Source organism: Strigops habroptila, chromosome Z, assembly GCF_004027225.2.
Source record: "Strigops habroptila isolate Jane chromosome Z, bStrHab1.2.pri, whole genome shotgun sequence".
NCBI lineage: Eukaryota > Metazoa > Chordata > Aves > Psittaciformes > Psittacidae > Strigops > Strigops habroptila.
Window position 1 is genome coordinate 14398131 of NC_044302.2, and position 16993 is coordinate 14415123.

The following is a 16993-nucleotide window of genomic DNA, read 5'->3' on the forward strand; positions in this document are numbered from 1 at the left end:
ACTGCGATATGGCACAAGACTTGCTGGAGTATCAGTAGGAATCAGCAGGCTGCTCTGTGCCTGTCTGTGAGCTGAAGTTCATGCAGCAGACTTTTGACCAAACTGTAGTTTATTAGTTGCTTATGCAGGAACAAAGACAGTAATAAAAAGCTAAATAAGGTGCTGGCGAGGCAGGCTCTTGGATCTGATTTGGTTGGTTTCCATAAAAGGGGCTTGCTTGCTTTTTTCCCAGCCATTCTCTCCAGGAATCTGTGTATAGAAATATTTGTTCCATAACCACAGTGAACAGCCTCCTTTGCCTGGCAGCTGCCTGCATACTTGAGGCTTTCTGCTGTCTCTGAAGTTTAACTCTACAGGAGCCTGTGCTGAGCCTAATCCTACTTTTGGGCTTTCATATCCCCAGCCTGGCCCTGTGGGACCGGAGCCACTGACAGTGGCAGCAACACAGCCCTATGAGTATAGGGTGAAGATCAGCCTCCACGTTGTGCCACTAATGATCAGGAGCAACAAGGATAATAAGGAGTACTCTTGTAGTGCTTTATGTCTTCCAAGTGCTCTGCTGATACTAACTAAGGCTTCACGCAGCCTTGCAACAAAGGTATGTGTTTCTACTGTGCATAATTTAACCGTAGTGTCTCGTTACGCAATAAGCCAAAATCAGGTGGTGTCTTCAGATGGCAATCAGGAAATCAATTAAGCAGCTACTGGCTGCTCACACCCCAACAACTGAGCCAGCTTCAAAGCATTTTGGTTAGCCTTGGCACATCTTTGGGAACCTCAAATATGAGCGTTCAACAAAGTGGCTCTAGTGCTTTGCAGCCGCTCAGTTTTCATCGTGCACGTGGCCTCCACCATTCCCTAACCCTGCCCAGAGGATGCAGTCCCAGTGCAACTGAGTTAAACCCAGGCACTGCTGTGCTTAAATGAAGAGCCCCAGTTTCTGTGCTGCTGGTGCTGTTTTGTGATTACAGTCTTGTACTGGTGTGTACCGGTGGCAAAGGAGAACAGGGTCGTACTGTGCGCTGCTGACGTGTCAAGGAACAGAGTGGGTGCTCTACTTGAACTGCAAGGTTTCAAAGCCTTTCCAGGCAGCGGAGCCCTGGCCTGCAGCACTCCAGTGCCTGCCATCAGCTCCCGCCATTGACGTGAGCCAGTGGTCAGGAGAAGGGTGGGTGTCGGATAGGATTGGTAAATGCCACCAGAAGAAAGATAACCCTGATCAGATGGTCACAGTGCTGGCTCTGAGTGACTTATTTTCTCTCTGGGAAGAGCTTGAGGTCACTGTGAACAGATTTCTGGCAATACAATCTCAGTGCTCAGCAGCAGGTCAGAAGGCAAGGAGAAGGTTAGGCTGGGTGGAGAAGAAAACCAAGAAGGCAGCAGTAAATATTGTTAGGTCACTGAATAAATCCACATCTTGAATAGCCTGTGCGGCCTGCTCCATCCTCTCTGGTTAGTCTTTTTGGAGCTGAAAAGGGCTTCATAGAGCTACGAAGGATTCAGAAAAGGATGACGATGTATGGGAAGGCATCTGTGTAAAGAGAGATGGGCTAGTTTAAAACTGTTCAACCTGGACAAGACGCTAATGGGAAGAGCTCTGGTGGCAGCTGTGAACGGCACAGAGATAAATAGAGGAGCAGTACCATGGCACAGAATGCAGGGTGCACCCATGAACCAGGCAGAGGTGCAGGGCAGTGCTTGTTCGCACTGCATAACGCAGAATTGAGGAGCTCACTGGCACAAGATGCTCTCGGTGTCAAACCAAAAGTGTACTCAGAAAACGATTAGTCGGGCTGATGGCAGTGAACACTATCAAACACGCCAGTCCAGAATCAAGCCTTGCCTCGAGAAGTTTCTCTCCGTGGGCTGACAGAGACTAAAGCAGCGGAGGTATCGCCGTGTGGATGCCTTTTGCACACCATCCCTTTTTGGGACGGTGATTTTGGGGTAGATGAACTCTGGCCCTGGTTTTTAAGACTGCTTTCATGTTACCCCAAACACGTGCAGCGCACAGTTTCTGCAGTGCTGTGCTAACATAGGTGCTACCACAGATAAAATAGGATGTATGTGCTGCCAAAGCAATTGCATTCTGAGAACAGTGTGACACGCTTTGTGTTGTACAGAAGGGTTTTCCTGCAACAGGGGAAGAGCTGCCCATTTGCCTTTGTGCCTTTCATCCTGCTCAGGAGTGGACCCTTCCTCTCTGGATGCTTTCCCGTGTACAAGCAATTGACTAAGCAGAGGCAAGAAACCCAAACCTCTCGCAGTCCATCAGCTGCAATCAGTTATTTCATGTTCTCAAAATTGCAATATCAGCTTAAAAATTAAAGCAAATGTCTTTATTACTTATGCCAAGCAGAAAACGCCTCCATGCCACCAGAATCCAAATCACTAGGCTGTATTTTTAAAGAAGGAAGTCTCCTTTATTCACACCCACATACAGTGGAAGTTGTATTAAGATGTAGTCATGCTATTGCTTTGTTCTGCAGAATGGAAAGTTGTTTTACACACAGAGATGACGTGTGTCTGATTGAAAAGTTCCTTGTGTTTTCTTTTCGAATGTTCTAAGTGTTCTCACAGAACTAATTAAAAAAATAAAATAAAAGAAGAGAGCTCCTTCTCTTGCCCCATCCTGCCGTTCTTCCCTACCCTGCAGCCAGCAAGCCTGCAGCTGCAAAGCTGCCTGTGGTGCAGGGCTGGTTCAGCCTGGAGGGGTATCTCAGTGTGCACCCCACTGGTGTGGCCAGCCCCAGGAAAACCCTGCCTGTACAACATGAGAGACTCATTCTGGTGTAGAAGAGTAGGCAGGGAGGAGAAAGTTCAAGTGGTGCTGGGTGGGAGGCAGAGCTGTAGCGGAGGTGGTCAGACCCCTGTGCTCCCCACACATTTGATTCTGGAGCTGCCTATGACAGCTTGTGTCTCGGGACCTGCATTGCTGGTGCTCAAGTGAGGATCAGCTCCTCTGCCTGCTTCCGACATGGGGCCTTTCTCCATTTCTCAAAGGGCAGAGGAGCTGCAATGTTGGGGGTTTCCCCTGTCCATCACGGACTGCCCAAATGGCTCTCCTGAGTGGTAAGGGTGCTGAAACAGGGAACCTGTATGAAGGAGTAACCCTATTTTCATCAAGTCTGTCTCTGACTTGTAAGGTTTAAACCAACAAATACATCCTTTAGAGTCCGTTCTGTGACACAGCCATGTGTGTGGCTTTGGCTAGGGCATGTCCCTGAAGAGGGAGAATGTCAGCTGGAATGAGGGGTCCCCACTTGGTGATTGCCAAGGTGCTCACAGCACTTTGGGCTCTGGGGCATGCTGTAAGGGGCTGTCCTTGCTCAGGGGCTATACCAGCTGCATTGCAGACCCTGCTTTTATGAAGGTAACAAAGCTCTAGCTGCTGTATTACAGTGACAGCAGTGGTACTGCTGAAGTCTTGAAAACGCAAAGTGTGACAGTCACCTCTTGTCCTCCTCCCGTACCTGTTTACCACTGATTCTGTAGAACCTCTCATTGTAAAGGCCATTTCCTTGCAAGCAGATGGCTGCAGCATGTGGTGTCCTGAGTGCCTATTGGGACCCAGCACAGACCCAGGGCTTTGCTCAGCCCGTTGGTTGTGGATGTTGGATCTGCCTTGAACATGGCACTAGTGGAATGAATAAGTATGTGGCTGCAGCCTAAACAAGTGCCCCCTCAGACACATTGTGACTGACACTAGCCTGTCTCAGTTGAGGTCTGGGGAGTAAGGCATCTCCCTGGCACGAACTGCAGCAGAAGGCTCTGCTGCAGAGGCTCTCGCAGGGTTAATGCACAGCATCCCTCCTCCCTCTGCCCAATGGGGTGATTCAGTAAAGTCAGCTGTGTGAGGAGTGTGTCAGGAGAGCAGCTGGATCCTGCCAAGGCAGTGAAAAACAGCCTCTCCTCACTGACGAGACACCCCTTGCGAGGGGTGCCAGGCTCCCTGCTGCTGCAGAGCTGGGCAGGAGCAGATGCCAGGGCAGTTCCCATGCTCCTGTGTCCACAGCCTGTACCCGGGTGCTTGCTCTGGGTGTGCTGGGGAGCAGGGCTGGGCTGCAAAGACCATGCAGAGTCTCAGGGTAGTGTATGAAAGACCTTTAGACTACAAAAGCCACACAGAGTGAAACTTTGCAGGGCTGCCTCGGTTCATGCAGGAGAGATGCCTTACCTCAGGCCTTAGAGGCTGGTCACAAGTGTGCTCCAGACCATTTTTTGGAAGGAGCTAGAGGTTGGTTTGCCTGAAACTTGCTGCAAACACTCATGAAGTCAGAGACTTTGATGGAAACTAGTTGTTTGTGACCTGGGTGCTGGTGGCGCTGGTTTGTGGGTTGGTTAGCCGGCTCGCATCACAGTATCAGCGCCATTGAAGCCATTTGAGGACAACTGGAAGGGTTGTTCCCACAAGTGTTGCTCTGCCGCATGCGCTCCCAGCCATGGGGCTGGTTCTGCAGCCCCTGCATGGCGCAGAGCTGGTGTACACACAATGGGGTGCGTGCAGCTCAGGAGGGCTGTCGTGGGGGACCCCAGCATGCATACTCACCCAGGCTGCCTTCTCACAGCAGGGCTGTGCTCTGTAAGGTGGTCATCACAGGTTGATGGCTATGTGGGGATGTGATGTGATGTGTGTTAGGGGACATGGTTTCCCCTGTGGGCTTCAACAGGAGGGGGAGCAAATCCACGGAGAGGCCTTGGTGTCTCTTGAAGATCCTTTGGTTTTATCTTGTGTATAACTCTCCTGATAAAAGCCACATGTGACTTTTTAATTATTGTTGTCTGTTAGAAGAAAAGAGACCTGTCTGGCCCTGAGTTCATAGAGTCATAGAATTGCAGACTGGTTTGGGTTGGAAGGGACAACATCTAGTTCCAGCTCCCTGCCACCCACTATCCCAGGGGCAGGGACACCTTCCACTAGACCAGGTTGCTCCAAGCTTCATCCAACCTGGCCTTGGACACTGCCAGGGATGGGGCAGCCACAGTTTCTTATATTAATGATTTTCCTTCTCAAATCTGTTCTGGGTTTTTTTTGTTTAAGCTAAGGTTCTCACCAAAACCAGACTGTGTTTAGGACAAAAAAGGAGAGGCCCGGCAAAGCTCAAACGGGGCACAGAATTCTCTTGCTGCATGGAGCAGCAGTATCCCTGGGCAGCAGGATCGCTGCTGGCAGTTCTGCCCCAAGGTGGTTTGACCACCTAAGAGAGGGTGCTGCACAGGAGTGCTCTGCTAAAGCAAACCTTCTTATCTAGCTCCCCTCTTTTTCTCCGTCCTTCCTATGACAGCCAGCTGGGCAGATGTATAACTTGCTTTGGCCATGAGCGTCTCCATAAGAGGTTTACTGAAAACATGCTTATGGTGTATTTGCACTTCCAGGCCATACTGGAAATCAAGTAAAATTCAGTGTTTGCCAGTACTCGACACCACCTCGTTGCCTGCCTCGTCTGCTCCAGCTGCCATCTTGGGACCGCAGCATTGGCTGCTGTGTCTGTTTGGAGGCTTTATGAACAACTGCATGGGCAGAAGAGGGTCCTTCTCATCCCTGTGCACAGTACCAGGTTTTTTCCTGCCTGGGACGTGCAGCATAAAGCAAGCCTGGCTGTGTGTTGCCCTTGTGCTTCCCTGGAGCACATTGCTCCTCCCCAGCGGGTCTGCAAAGCATCTCCAGCGCTCAAGTCTTGGGCAAGGGTTCCTTGGACCTGTTTTCCCAAGCTGTGTCCACATGGACAGTGACAGTTGTGTAACATCTTATTCCTGCCAACACCTTTCATAAAGATGCATGTTCTGGAGCAGAGTCAGATACAGAAGCCTGTATTTTTTGTTGGAGACACAGCGCTTTAAAGCTCAGCAGTAGATGGGACCATCTGTGCTCCTCAATTCCTCCTGCTAACCAAAAATCCCAGGCTGAGGAAAATGGGAAGCTGCCTTGCAGCAGTGGTGAGTTGGGAGAGGCCGCAGGCTTCAGCAGAGCCAGAACTCCTGCTTGGATAGAAACTGAGTGTTTTGAGTAACTGGAAGCAAGACTTTGACTGAGAGGCTGGCTCAGTTCACCCGGCTGCCTCCAAAAGCTTGTGAAGTGCTGAGTCAGCGCCGTGCTCTGGAGGTGGCGGTGTGCCTTGGCTGCGCCTTGGGATGGTGGAGCACACGTGCCCCATTGAACCTCTTTGATTCTTTCTTTTCGGTTCATTCACAGAGCAAATCTCCCGTTATCTTTCCTTTAGCTTTTGTGACTGGCTGCTACAGCAGTGCCATCCTCTTCCTCACCTTCCTACTGACTTTGGCGAGCAGAAGAGGATTGCCTCACTGCACGGCCCCTACCTCTGTTTTCCTCTCTCTTTGCTGGAGAATCCCCAGCAATTGCAGCAGGTCTGATGCTAACATTCAAGTTTTGCTTTCCATGTTTAATGCACTAGTGTTCTTGCTCCTGACAGCTACAGGGACTGTCCTCTGGCTCCTCTGTGCCCAGCTCAAAAGAAACCACTTTTCTAGGAGTGTCTGGGCTCCCGTTTCAGCTCAAGGGAGCAGAAAGAGCATTTTTCAGTGTCTGATTTCCCGAATCAGTGCAGCCTGGGGTCGGGGAGTACCAAGACTGGTATGCATGGGGAGATGCTGCACAGTACAGTGCCCTTCGGGCTGTGACATTTCAAGCAGGGGCTGAGCAACGAGCCCCTTCTGGCAGCTGATCCCCACACACGATGTTTGGGAGCCTTTCAGGAGGAGGATGTGACCCTACAAAACCCCCAGCCTGCAGATGTTTTTCCGAAGCGAGCATTCAAGCTACCGCTCTTCCCAGCCACATGGGTTTGCAAACTGTAACGAATCCCTGGTAAGGCATTCATTTAGCTCAAAAAAGAAAAAAACCCAAACCATCAGGAAATGCCCCATTAATGCACTGGAGAGAGAATCAAGCTGGAAAACTCCAGACTGGGCTTTAACAGCAGAGCCTGTGATGCAAAACCCATGTGTTCAGCAGGCCAGAAGCCAAGAGCCCCAGGCTCTGATCCCAGTGCTGAGCGCTCAAGATTGGCTGATAAACTACAGGAAAGCTGGAGGGGGGAGGCTTTGTTTAAATTTCCCCATGCTTTCCTGGGCAGGCTCCTTTTACCATATGCATTAACAGTTTAAAAGGCACTATGTTACTTGGGGTTTCCATGTGAGATGTCTTCTCTGACCCATGGCAGCCTTCCCAGGTCCCCCCGCTTAGCTGCAGTGCAATACCCTGTCCCTGTCTTCACGGAATGAAGGCATGCCACTTGCTCGAAGGTTGGTGTGTTTCCCGTAAGGCCATCAACTACAGTATGCACAATAAAAACCCAGACTGATTGGTTTTGGTGGAGTTTGTTTGTTTGGCTGTTTTTGTAGATTTTCTTCCCTGCTGTGATTAAGAAAAGCTCTTGCTCAACAAGAAAATATTTATTAGAGGTGTGCCTGGCCTTCATTAGTAGATAAAAACAGTTCATAGCACTTTTGGGGCTGATAATAGTAAGACCTTTGGACATGTAAGATGAAGAAAAGCTGATCTCTAAGAGAACTAAATAGTTCGAAACTGGAATACCTTTCTGGAGCCAGTTACTAGGAAGAAACTGGGAGTTTTGCCTCGGGAGCAGGGAACTGGAATGCTAGGTATGGACGTGGATTCAGCAGCTGCGCTATTTTTGACTTGTGAACCATTCTAATGGCTGTTTATTTTTAAGGTCATTTTCTGTTTGCATAGCATGTACACCCTTCTGCTGGGTGGGAGGCATTATAAAAACAATCACTGCTGCGCAGAGCTATGAACTAAGCTTGCAGAGGGATGGAAAAAACAGAACTCGCTGTACTTATTGCTTTAAAACCTAAAAACATCTGCTTAGGTCATAAGGTTTGTTGACCTACTCTAAGCTGTGCCCCCACTGGAAAAATACCGTTTCAGTTAATACAGACTACTGCAGGGGATTGCAAAAGGCTTGGGAAAACTAGGTTAGATGATAACATGGTATAAATAGAAAGGACGCATCAGATTTGGCTCTTTTTTTCACTCACGCTTACCTCAGGAGCAGTAAATAGAAACCTATAGCATTCACCCCGCAGCCAAGGGGTGGCCAGCCAGGCCTGAATCCCAGCTCCTGTTGAAGGCTCTTGTTAAATAACAACACTTTATTGTCATATTTTCCTGGTTTCTTCCTGTTGGCCATATCTTTATTTGCACACAGTCGACTGACAAAAATTCATTGGAACAGTGGCAGTTTACAAAAAACACTAAAAGTGACTACTTTGAATTAAAATTTAAAAAACTCTAAGTTTGGCCATCTGGCAGGCAATGCACTGTTTGGAACAGGTCATGGTAAGGAAATGGTTTATAATACTGGCAGTGTACTCCCAAGCATGTTGCTTTTCCAGAGCATAAAATACACAATACAAAAATATAATCAAAGTAATAACGAGTTTGTAGAAAATCTGCTGCAAAACAATTGCTGTTGTCTGATTTTCAGTATATTTACTCCCATGCTATATTATGATAAAATACTTGAATAAACATGGCTTATTTCTAACTTAATTTGAACTTTAAAGTTGATCTCAAGTGAACTGTAAAGTCTTGTGCTCCAATCCTGGAAATACATAAAGGACCTTAACTTTGAACTTGGGAGACTGATAGACATGAGGTGAGCCTGCAAGTGAGCCTCATTCAATGCCTTGGGCTCCTGCTCAGCAGGGAGGTGGAAGTTGAAGTGCTGTACTTTATAGATCTTAATGTGGGGCATTTTCCTGGATTTTTCAGGACTTTTAACAAGTCTTCCCTGGGCTGATAGGCTTGAGTTCATCAAGTTGCTGGTAATCTGATGGATTAGCAGCCCATTTTTGAGATCTAGGGCTCTGCACTTACTTGAGTCAACTACACTAAGTCTCTCCCTCCTAAGCTCACTCCTGTGTATAATTTTGCCTGTCCCTTTCGTCTTTTCTTCCTCCCTCCTGGTCCGGTACCATCAAAATGGCTTCTTTCCATGTGAGATTGCTGGATGCTCCAGTGCTTTGCTAAGGCTGCCCACACTGAGCCTTGCATGAGCTCCCTGCATTTGGAGCGCTACTCCCTTAGTGTTTCCAAGTTGAGAGGCCTGTGTGTAGAAGTGGAAGCCTGTGCTGACCTTACCGTGCCGGGATGAGTGGCTATCCCTTTGGGCTGGCAGGCTTGCAGTGAGCATCTCTGATGTAGATGCAATGCTCATGGGAAACAGCAGCTGGAGTGCCCCTTGCCATGATAGAGGAACACATTGCTAGCAGGCAAGTGTTTAACTCGAGGATTTCTTGCTCTTTTCTCGCCCAATCTCAAACCTTTTAAGTAAAGAAGTCAGTATTGCTCTGTATTTGCAGATGGGAAGACTAAGGCACCAAAGGTTGAACTCATTTGGCCAAGCCTGATCTGCAGGTCTCTGCCCAGTCTGTGCTCTTCACTGAGCTGTTGCTCTCTGCACTCATGTTGTACGAAATGCATTCTCAGAGGGGTAATCCCATCTCTGCTCCCCACACAGACACCACACACACGGGCTAAGATCCACTTTCCTAGGCACAGCCTCCAGGGAAAACATCAAGAAGGATGTGCACTGGAGGCCAAAAGTTGGCTTCCCAATGCCTAAATGCCACTGATTCCCAAGGAGGTCAGCTATGGAAAGATGACCAGGATACTTCTGAGGTATAAAACTCAGTGTCTGCTGGCCACTGGTCAGCTTTGTCATCATCAGACTTGTCGCTGTCATCACCACTGGAGGGTTCATAGCCTGGCATGGCAGAGCAGATCGGCTCCTGCTGCCTGCAATCTGCCTCCGCCTCCTTCTTCTTTTCTGCCAGCAGCTGCCTGTAGCACAGGTTGCAAACCCTCAGGGGCTTGGGGGACAGCCGGGGCATCAGGAACCTCTGCCTGGAGCAGTCTGCGCAGACAACAAAGCCGCACTTGCGGCAGTGGTGCCTTCGTGTGAGTGTGGAGAACTTGGTCTGCGTGCAGCGCATGCAGATATCCGTCGCCTTGTCTGGAATCCAGGGAGCTGCGTGCTCTGTGGAGGGCTGTCGGCCCGTCTTTGTCAGCAGGTGCCTGATGCACTCCTCCAGATGGCTGATCCACTCCTTCCTCTCCGTCAGGGAGGCTGCGGAAACCACAAAGGACTTCTTGGAGGTTTTAATCATCCAGCGGTTCTTCATCTGTAAAGTGTCTGGCAGTGTCTCCAAAGTGACATCTTCAAGGGGAATGATGTGCTGGGAATTGTACTTCCTTTTGTTGATGACTATGCTGCCATAGACGAGGATGTCATTGAAAAGGAAGAATATGCGAGGCTTTGGTTTCTTGCGGCATTCTTTGGTTAAAATCCCTTCCCCTAGCAGGACCCTTCCCGGCACAGCTAAGGGCTGTCCAGAAGCCCCAAAGCAGTTTTCCACAGCAGCAATGCGCTGGCTGTTGATCTCAGTGTTTGCAAGATGGTCCACCATCTCCAGCTCGCTCTGAGGAGAGGAAAGTAAAGAGGGAAGTGGTGAAGCTGCAAACATTTGCACCAGGGTGAGGCTGAGAGGTGAACGCATGTACAGATGAGATGCTTCTAATGCAACCTGAGGTTACGACAATCTCCTTACCACTCCTCACTAGTTTGTTACCTTTATAAATCAAATTTTCAAACTTTCTGACACCACTTAACCGCGTGAACTATACTGGGATAGTTCAGTTTGCAGCAGTGGAAGCCCCTGAAAGTCAGAGCCAGCTCTTTCATTACAGCCATACTTTTTACCAGTATAACTGTATGCCCATAGTAAAGGAAGTTGTTTGGTCTGAAACTGCTCTTATGCAGGCATAAGTACTTAACTGTACTATGACAGCTAAAGGATACCAGGACTCCCTGCTTCTATCCCTCTTGGTGCTGGGAGCTAACTGATGTGGAGCTGGATGCAGGCTCAGTGAGGAGATCCATGGTCTTGGTAACAAGCCTCCCATTTCTGACTGCATGCCTGCTTTCTCAAATATTAGTTCAAGCACACACACCCCACAACGCTGTTTGGGCCCACAGCTGAGGCAGGAAAAAACATTGCAGGATCACTTGTTCCCACTGGTCCTCCCTGCATGACAAAAAGGGAAAAAAATAAAAATAAAAATGAAAATAAAAGAAAAAAGCTCCCACTCTGTGAACAAACCCACACAAGCCAAGCCCTTCCTCCCTTACCGCAGTTACACCGGGGCTGCCAGTGCTTCCACTCGAAAGACATGTTATTCTTAAAATAGCCTGATCTCTGCTGAAGGGGAAGGCAGCATGTTCATCCTTCCCACACCTCTGCACCCTCCTTCTCGCACAGTCTCAGGTGTCAATAGTCTGCTGGGGCTTTTTTAACAGAAAAGCCTAGATAAGGGTACCTCTGCAGTGAAAACAAATGTTTGCTATAGGTAGTATGCAGTGAGGAAAGCGCTCCTTGCTGGTTTTGTTGCACCTAGTCCCTCCTGCACTGAAGGGTGCTGCCCCAAGGCTGGCCGGCCATGGGAACCTGAGTCATTTCCTCCTCCAGCGAGGTAGCTCAGCCATCACGAGGCAGCTCCGAGGTCACAGGGATGTGTGGCACCCAGCTGCTGCTAGCAGTTCATTGAATCACTGATGCAGAGCTGCTCCCCACTGTTTTCCCTGTCCTCCTTGTCCAGAGTCCCCGTAGCCATGGAGGTTGGAGGGGAAAGGGAAGGAGAGTAGGACAGCATGCCTGGTCCAGTGTGTCTGGGACAATGATGGTTTGCATTCTTGCCTTGCTCTTCACCCCAAATCACCCCTTTGGTATGCTAGAAGGGAAACCACAGAGCCATTGCTCAAGGCTGCTGCATGCCATTTACCTCTCACCTGAGCTAGCTGTCAGATAGACCCGTTAATTCCTCTCAGTTCCTAGAATTTTCTTCTCTAGAGTGGGCCAGGGTACAAAGGCACAAACTTAAGAAGCAGGTTTAGCCCGGGGAGACCTAAATGAAGTGACCTACCCTGTAAAAATAGCTTTCACAGAGAAGTGTTGAGCGGCCAGTGCTCCTGAAAAGCTGGCTTCTTTGGGGTCTCCCTTGAACTACAAGGAGGATCCCAAGGCCTCCAGCTTCCTTCTGGAAGGATGTGTATCCTCACAACTTTGAAGCACCAGAATGGATTTGATGGAGCTGAACAGCATCAAGCATATCCACTCGTATGGGTGTTCTCCAGTGTGGAGGGCAATTTACAATGAACTGCAATGCTTGGACAGGGGGAATCTGGGCGTCTGACACCATCAGCAGCAGCAGCAGCCGAAGTAACGTCCCAACCAACCTGCTATCTCAGTATGAACATGCAGAAGTTGTGCAAAGGCATTCATCATTTGCCATCAGGAGGGGAGAAAGGCTCCATTCCCCTTCTTGATCTGTCAGCCCGAGTGGACCTGTACATGAAGGCAGCTGCTCTGCTGCAGGACATACATTCAAATCTATTCTGAATTACAACAATGCAGCATGTGGTTTTTTCTCTCCCTCTTAAATACACAAATAAGGCTGAAGAACAAACAGGCAGGGCAAACTGCTCCACGACTGAACACGAAACTCTCTGACTGTGAATACCCAGAGTCACACCTATCCTGGAATGTGTTTTTGGGGGGTTTCTGACAAACAAATACTTTGATAAGGAGCTTCTGCGTGAAAGACCAAGATGAGCACACAAAATAATAAAGGAAAAAGAAAAACTGAAATTACAGCTTGGGAAGTTTGGTGTGGAAAGACTGTGAATGCAACAAAATGCTGTCAAGAATTTTTGGCAGCAGCTACACCAAGTGGGATAAAACAAAGCAGTTAATCCTGTTCCCACCAGCCTCACTTCCTCATGTTTCTGGGTTATGGAGCCCCAGCTCTTAGCCTGCTTCTTTTACTTTACATATTTTAGAAGCATGGTCCAACCTCTCAAGCACGTATGGTGCTTGACACAACTCTGCTTCTAGGGACCTCCCTGTACCTGATGCCAATGGTAATGAAAACTTTTTGTCAGATATAAAGGTCGTGCCTGCAAAGAGCCGGGAAACATAAGCTCATTTTCAAAGAGGAGTGTGAGCAGTGGAACAGCAGTGATAACATGTGAAAATTAGGATATAAATTTTAATTTCTTTTATTTTCCTGTTTGTTCAAGTTTGCCCTGTCAGGTCAGCAAGGTCACAGTGCTTATTACCACAGGATACATATGCACGTGTGCCATATGCAGCAGAAGCTTACAGAGCTGACATGAGGGTGTGAAGATGTGCTTTACTAATGTGCTACTTTTCGCAGAAGCTTTTGGCATGGCAAAGTTTGGGGTTCATTTTTTTCATCAAGATTCTGTTGGTTCTGCATGTGATCAAGTATTACGCAGTGAATATATAACTCAGTGAACATGATTGATACTCAAAGGAAAAAGAATACTATTTGGCAGTCCACCCCAGAAGTAAGCAAGCCATGTCTTGTAACAATGAGCGCTTGTTCACTTGTGATTCTAAATAGCCATGTTGATGCATGCCAGGCAAAGCATTTCAACTGAAACTCCTGGGTCACGGAGCCTGGGGTATGCTTTTCTGTATGTATCTAAGTCTGTATGTATCTAAGGCTTGGGCGTAGCAATGTAGTGAGCTGTTCTACCCAATTCTTCTGTTCTTGCTGTCACACAGAACTGACAGTCTTGGTATCCACTGCATACCTAACGCATACCACATGCAAGGGACGGTCCAGGAGTACCGGCGTGCAGTGAGATCTGACTGCCAAGGTCTGCCAGCAGAAAATGCCCTGAGCCCCAGCTCTCTGCAGCTCTTCCTTACTCCTTTCTGCTTTGCTCAGCTGAGAAGTCTTCCCTGGAGTTAAGGCCAGCATACTCACCAAGCACATTAAGCAGAATGAAGCTACCTTTAAGCCACACACATTTAAAGCAAGAAAAACATAGTTCCTGTCCTTTTGCTGCCGGAGGGGATTTCAGCTTGCCTCTCCCTCCTTCCTGGCATGCTGTAATTGCAGGACTGCTGGGGGCAGGGTCTGGCAACCCACTTCCAGTCATGCCCATGAGGAACACAGTTCAGTAAATGTACGTTTTGGGACTGACTGTCACATTAGGCCTTTGATTAAGAAATGCCACCAGTCCTGGTGGGATATGGACAGAGCTACTGGGCTTCTTGCCACTGTTGCTCAGCATGCCCAGGACTTGTGGCACATAGGGCACAGCTGAGCAGTGGCATTTGAGATGCTCAGACTGATGCTACCCAAACCAGCAGCCCAAGCTCTGTTGTGGCTCTTGTGCACGCTCAGAGGTGTCCAAACAGCCTTGTACAGAAGGAAGGAAAACCTGGAACTCAGCGAAGAGCCTCACCCCCGCCTCAACCCCCACTCTGCCCTGCTCTCTGTCCATGCACCCATCCTCAGGCGGTGCAGCACTGCGCTGCTCCACCTGCACCTCCTGCTCCCCACTGCCGCCCCTCAGCATCAACATGGTGAGTGGCCATAAGGAAGAGACCTTCATTGGCAGCTCTGGAGCTGATGGGACTAATGTAGCAGCATTTGGTGAGGCCACCCGTTACATCCTCAGGCTGGACACCGGCTCTTAACAAATGACATACACAGGCTCGCTGGTGAGCGTCACCGAGGGGGGAGATGAATTCCGTCTCTCGCAGTGCCTGAAAGCCCACGTGCCTTTCAGAACGGATCTGTGGCCAAAGGTGGGGATTCCTCTTACAGCTCCGCAGCGCGATCAGTCCCTTCGGCTTTGGAACGTGGTCAAACTCGGTAACTTAAAAGAGTTCCTTCTAAAATCCCAGTAAATCCGCGCTCTACCCGGCGCTCAGGCCACGCACAGACACCGGGGTGCCGCAGAGCGGCTGCCCGGGACACCACGGGACGGAGACCCGCAGGCGGGCAGGGGACACCGCGGGCCCCGCAGGGCCGGGCTGTCCGGCAGCGAGCACGGCCTTCCCCACCCCTGTCTCCCGCAGCGGACGGAGCAGCAGAGCCAGATCGCTGCCCTCCGGCCGGCACCTCCCGCCGCACCGCCCCGGAAACCCTCGGCTCCTCCACAACTCTCCTCTGCACCAGCAGCCCGCCCGGCCGCCGCGCCGAGGCGCCCGCCCCGCCGCTGCTTCCCGTACCTCCGCGAAAGCGCCTCGGCCGCCTCCGGCGAGCGCTCCCCAGCCCTGCCGCCCCCAGCAGCTCCGCAACAGCCTCGGCCCGGGCCGCGCTCCCGCCGCTCCGCCAAACGGCCCCGCCCACCCCGCGCCCGAATGCCAATGGGCGCCGCTCGGGCTCGGGGTGCCGCGGGGAGACACGCCCCCCCGCGCGGCGGCTGCCAATGGCAGCGCAGAGCTGGGCGGTGACGCAACGGGTGGGGCGCCGCTAGGGGGAGCCCGAGCGCGGCCTCCCCGGTGTGGAGCGGGGCGGTTGGGCTGAGGGCAGTTGGGCAGGGGAGGGGGGGGGCTGGTGCTGCCGCCGCTCCTCGCGTCGGGAGCTGGTGCTTGGTACCGTTTGCCGGTGCTCGTGGCTGCCTCGCCGCGCCCGTAGCGGCCGTGAGCGCCTTCCGTCCGCCTCTCCTCAGCCGACGCCCGGGCTGGTGCCCAGGCGGGTCCGGACGGGTGAGCGGAAGCCGTGTGCGTCCCTCAGCACTCGCTGCGACTGCCCCTGGCTCTGTTAAACACCGCCCAGCTCCCCGGGCCCGTGCTGATGCATAATTCAGGTGCTTGCCCACTCTCTGTAATGGCTTTTCTATTTTTAATGGGAACTGATGGACCTGTCAAGGTGTTCGAGATGGTTTTTTTATTCCCAGGTTTTCGTTTTCTTTGGCAATAATAATGTGGGCTGGGAAGCTCGTGGTGCGCTTCAGAGCTCAAGTGCTCGGGCAGTCATGAGGGTTTCCGCAAGACCTTATTTCTTAATACTTTATGTTCGTTTCAGCTGAGCAGATGAACGAGGACATGGACCAAACTAATTGCATTGTGTAGCTCCCTGGCAGCGTGTGATGAGGGTTACAGAGAGGGCTGTCAGCAGAGCTCAGCACGGAGGGCAGGCTGCTGGTAGTGCTTTAGTGTGGCGTCTCTTCTGTCCTTGTGGGAGAGCAGGAATGGGTGGTCTGTGGGTGGAAGTGGGGGGCACAGCCTTTGCAGGCGAGCTCTCACAACTGGGAGCTGTTTTGTTTTGAGCCTGGACACCAGCTGTCTCCATCCTGCCTGCCTTGCGAGCAATCTTCTGGCTCTGGGGACATCTGACCAGCTTCGGGGTGAACACTCAACATACATAAAGCTAACTGTAAATATACAAGGCGCTGAACTAAGTATATCACAGTTTGTCTTAGCTGCCAGAATAACTCAGATATAACCAGCTATAGATTATTACTCTTAAATTGTTTTTTCTGTCTGTGTGCTAAAATTGTTCTGAATTTGCTCTCATGTGATCCTAATCATAGTCGTTACCACTGAGATGCAGTTGATTTATTATTCTTGTTGTTTCTCAGTACACTCACCTGGGCACTAATCACTACATGTTGGCCAAACATAGCATTGGGATAGCCAAACAGCCTGGGATTTGGAGGTTGTTTCTACTTTCTCACTCTTCAGCCAGAAGCAGAGGTTTGTCAGTCAGTGCTTGCATGGGGTGAGGGAAGTCTCGAGGTACATGCTGTGCGTGTAGTCAGTTAAGCATGTAGTGTTAAGCAGTCGCACTGAAGACCTGACTTTCTGATGGTATTTTATTTGCTTGTTTTGGAAGCCATTACATCCTTGTTTGAATGCCTTATTGAGATACAATCTTGGAGTTTAACTGGTAGTCTTAAAAGCTATTTGATAAGCAGGTCCAGAGCTCTTTTTTCCTGGCTGTGAAAGTGAAACATTTGTGGGATCACTTCAAAAAGCTGCAGCCCAAATTACCAGCTTTTAATGCAACTGGGGCATGGTAAAGAGGCTTTATCTGATCTGTTGCCTCTGGCATTTTCTCCAAACCCACTTGTTTCTCACTAGCAGAAATATCTTGCCCAACTGGGATGCAGTAATTTCAAAG

General features: G+C 50.1%; 2 protein-coding genes across 3 annotated transcripts in view; one reads left to right on the forward strand and one right to left on the reverse strand.

Moving 5' to 3' along the window:
* Window positions 1–8147: 8147 nt before the first annotated feature.
* Window positions 8148–15203, reverse strand: PLEKHF1 (pleckstrin homology and FYVE domain containing 1). 2 transcript variants are annotated; one of them, XM_030470843.1, is made up of 3 exons: window positions 11178–11456; window positions 11000–11073; window positions 8148–10467 (listed from the first exon to the last, which is right to left on the reverse strand). In XM_030470843.1, exon 3 carries the CDS (start codon window positions 10453–10455, stop codon window positions 9634–9636), a length of 822 nt encoding a protein of 273 aa, XP_030326703.1. In that variant the 5' UTR covers window positions 10456–10467; window positions 11000–11073; window positions 11178–11456; the 3' UTR covers window positions 8148–9633. The 2 variants fall into 2 exon arrangements, with proteins under 2 accessions (XP_030326703.1, XP_030326702.1); XM_030470842.1 differs by lacking the exons at window positions 11000–11073; window positions 11178–11456 and adding an exon at window positions 15097–15203.
* Window positions 15204–15351: 148 nt separating this feature from the next.
* LONP2 (lon peptidase 2, peroxisomal) overlaps window positions 15352–16993 on the forward strand; it is a 65153-nt gene continuing 63511 nt past the window's right edge. The window contains exon 1 of the mRNA XM_030512264.1: window positions 15352–15677. The gene's annotated coding sequence lies outside the window, so the exon portion shown is untranslated. The remainder of the gene's footprint in view (window positions 15678–16993) is intronic.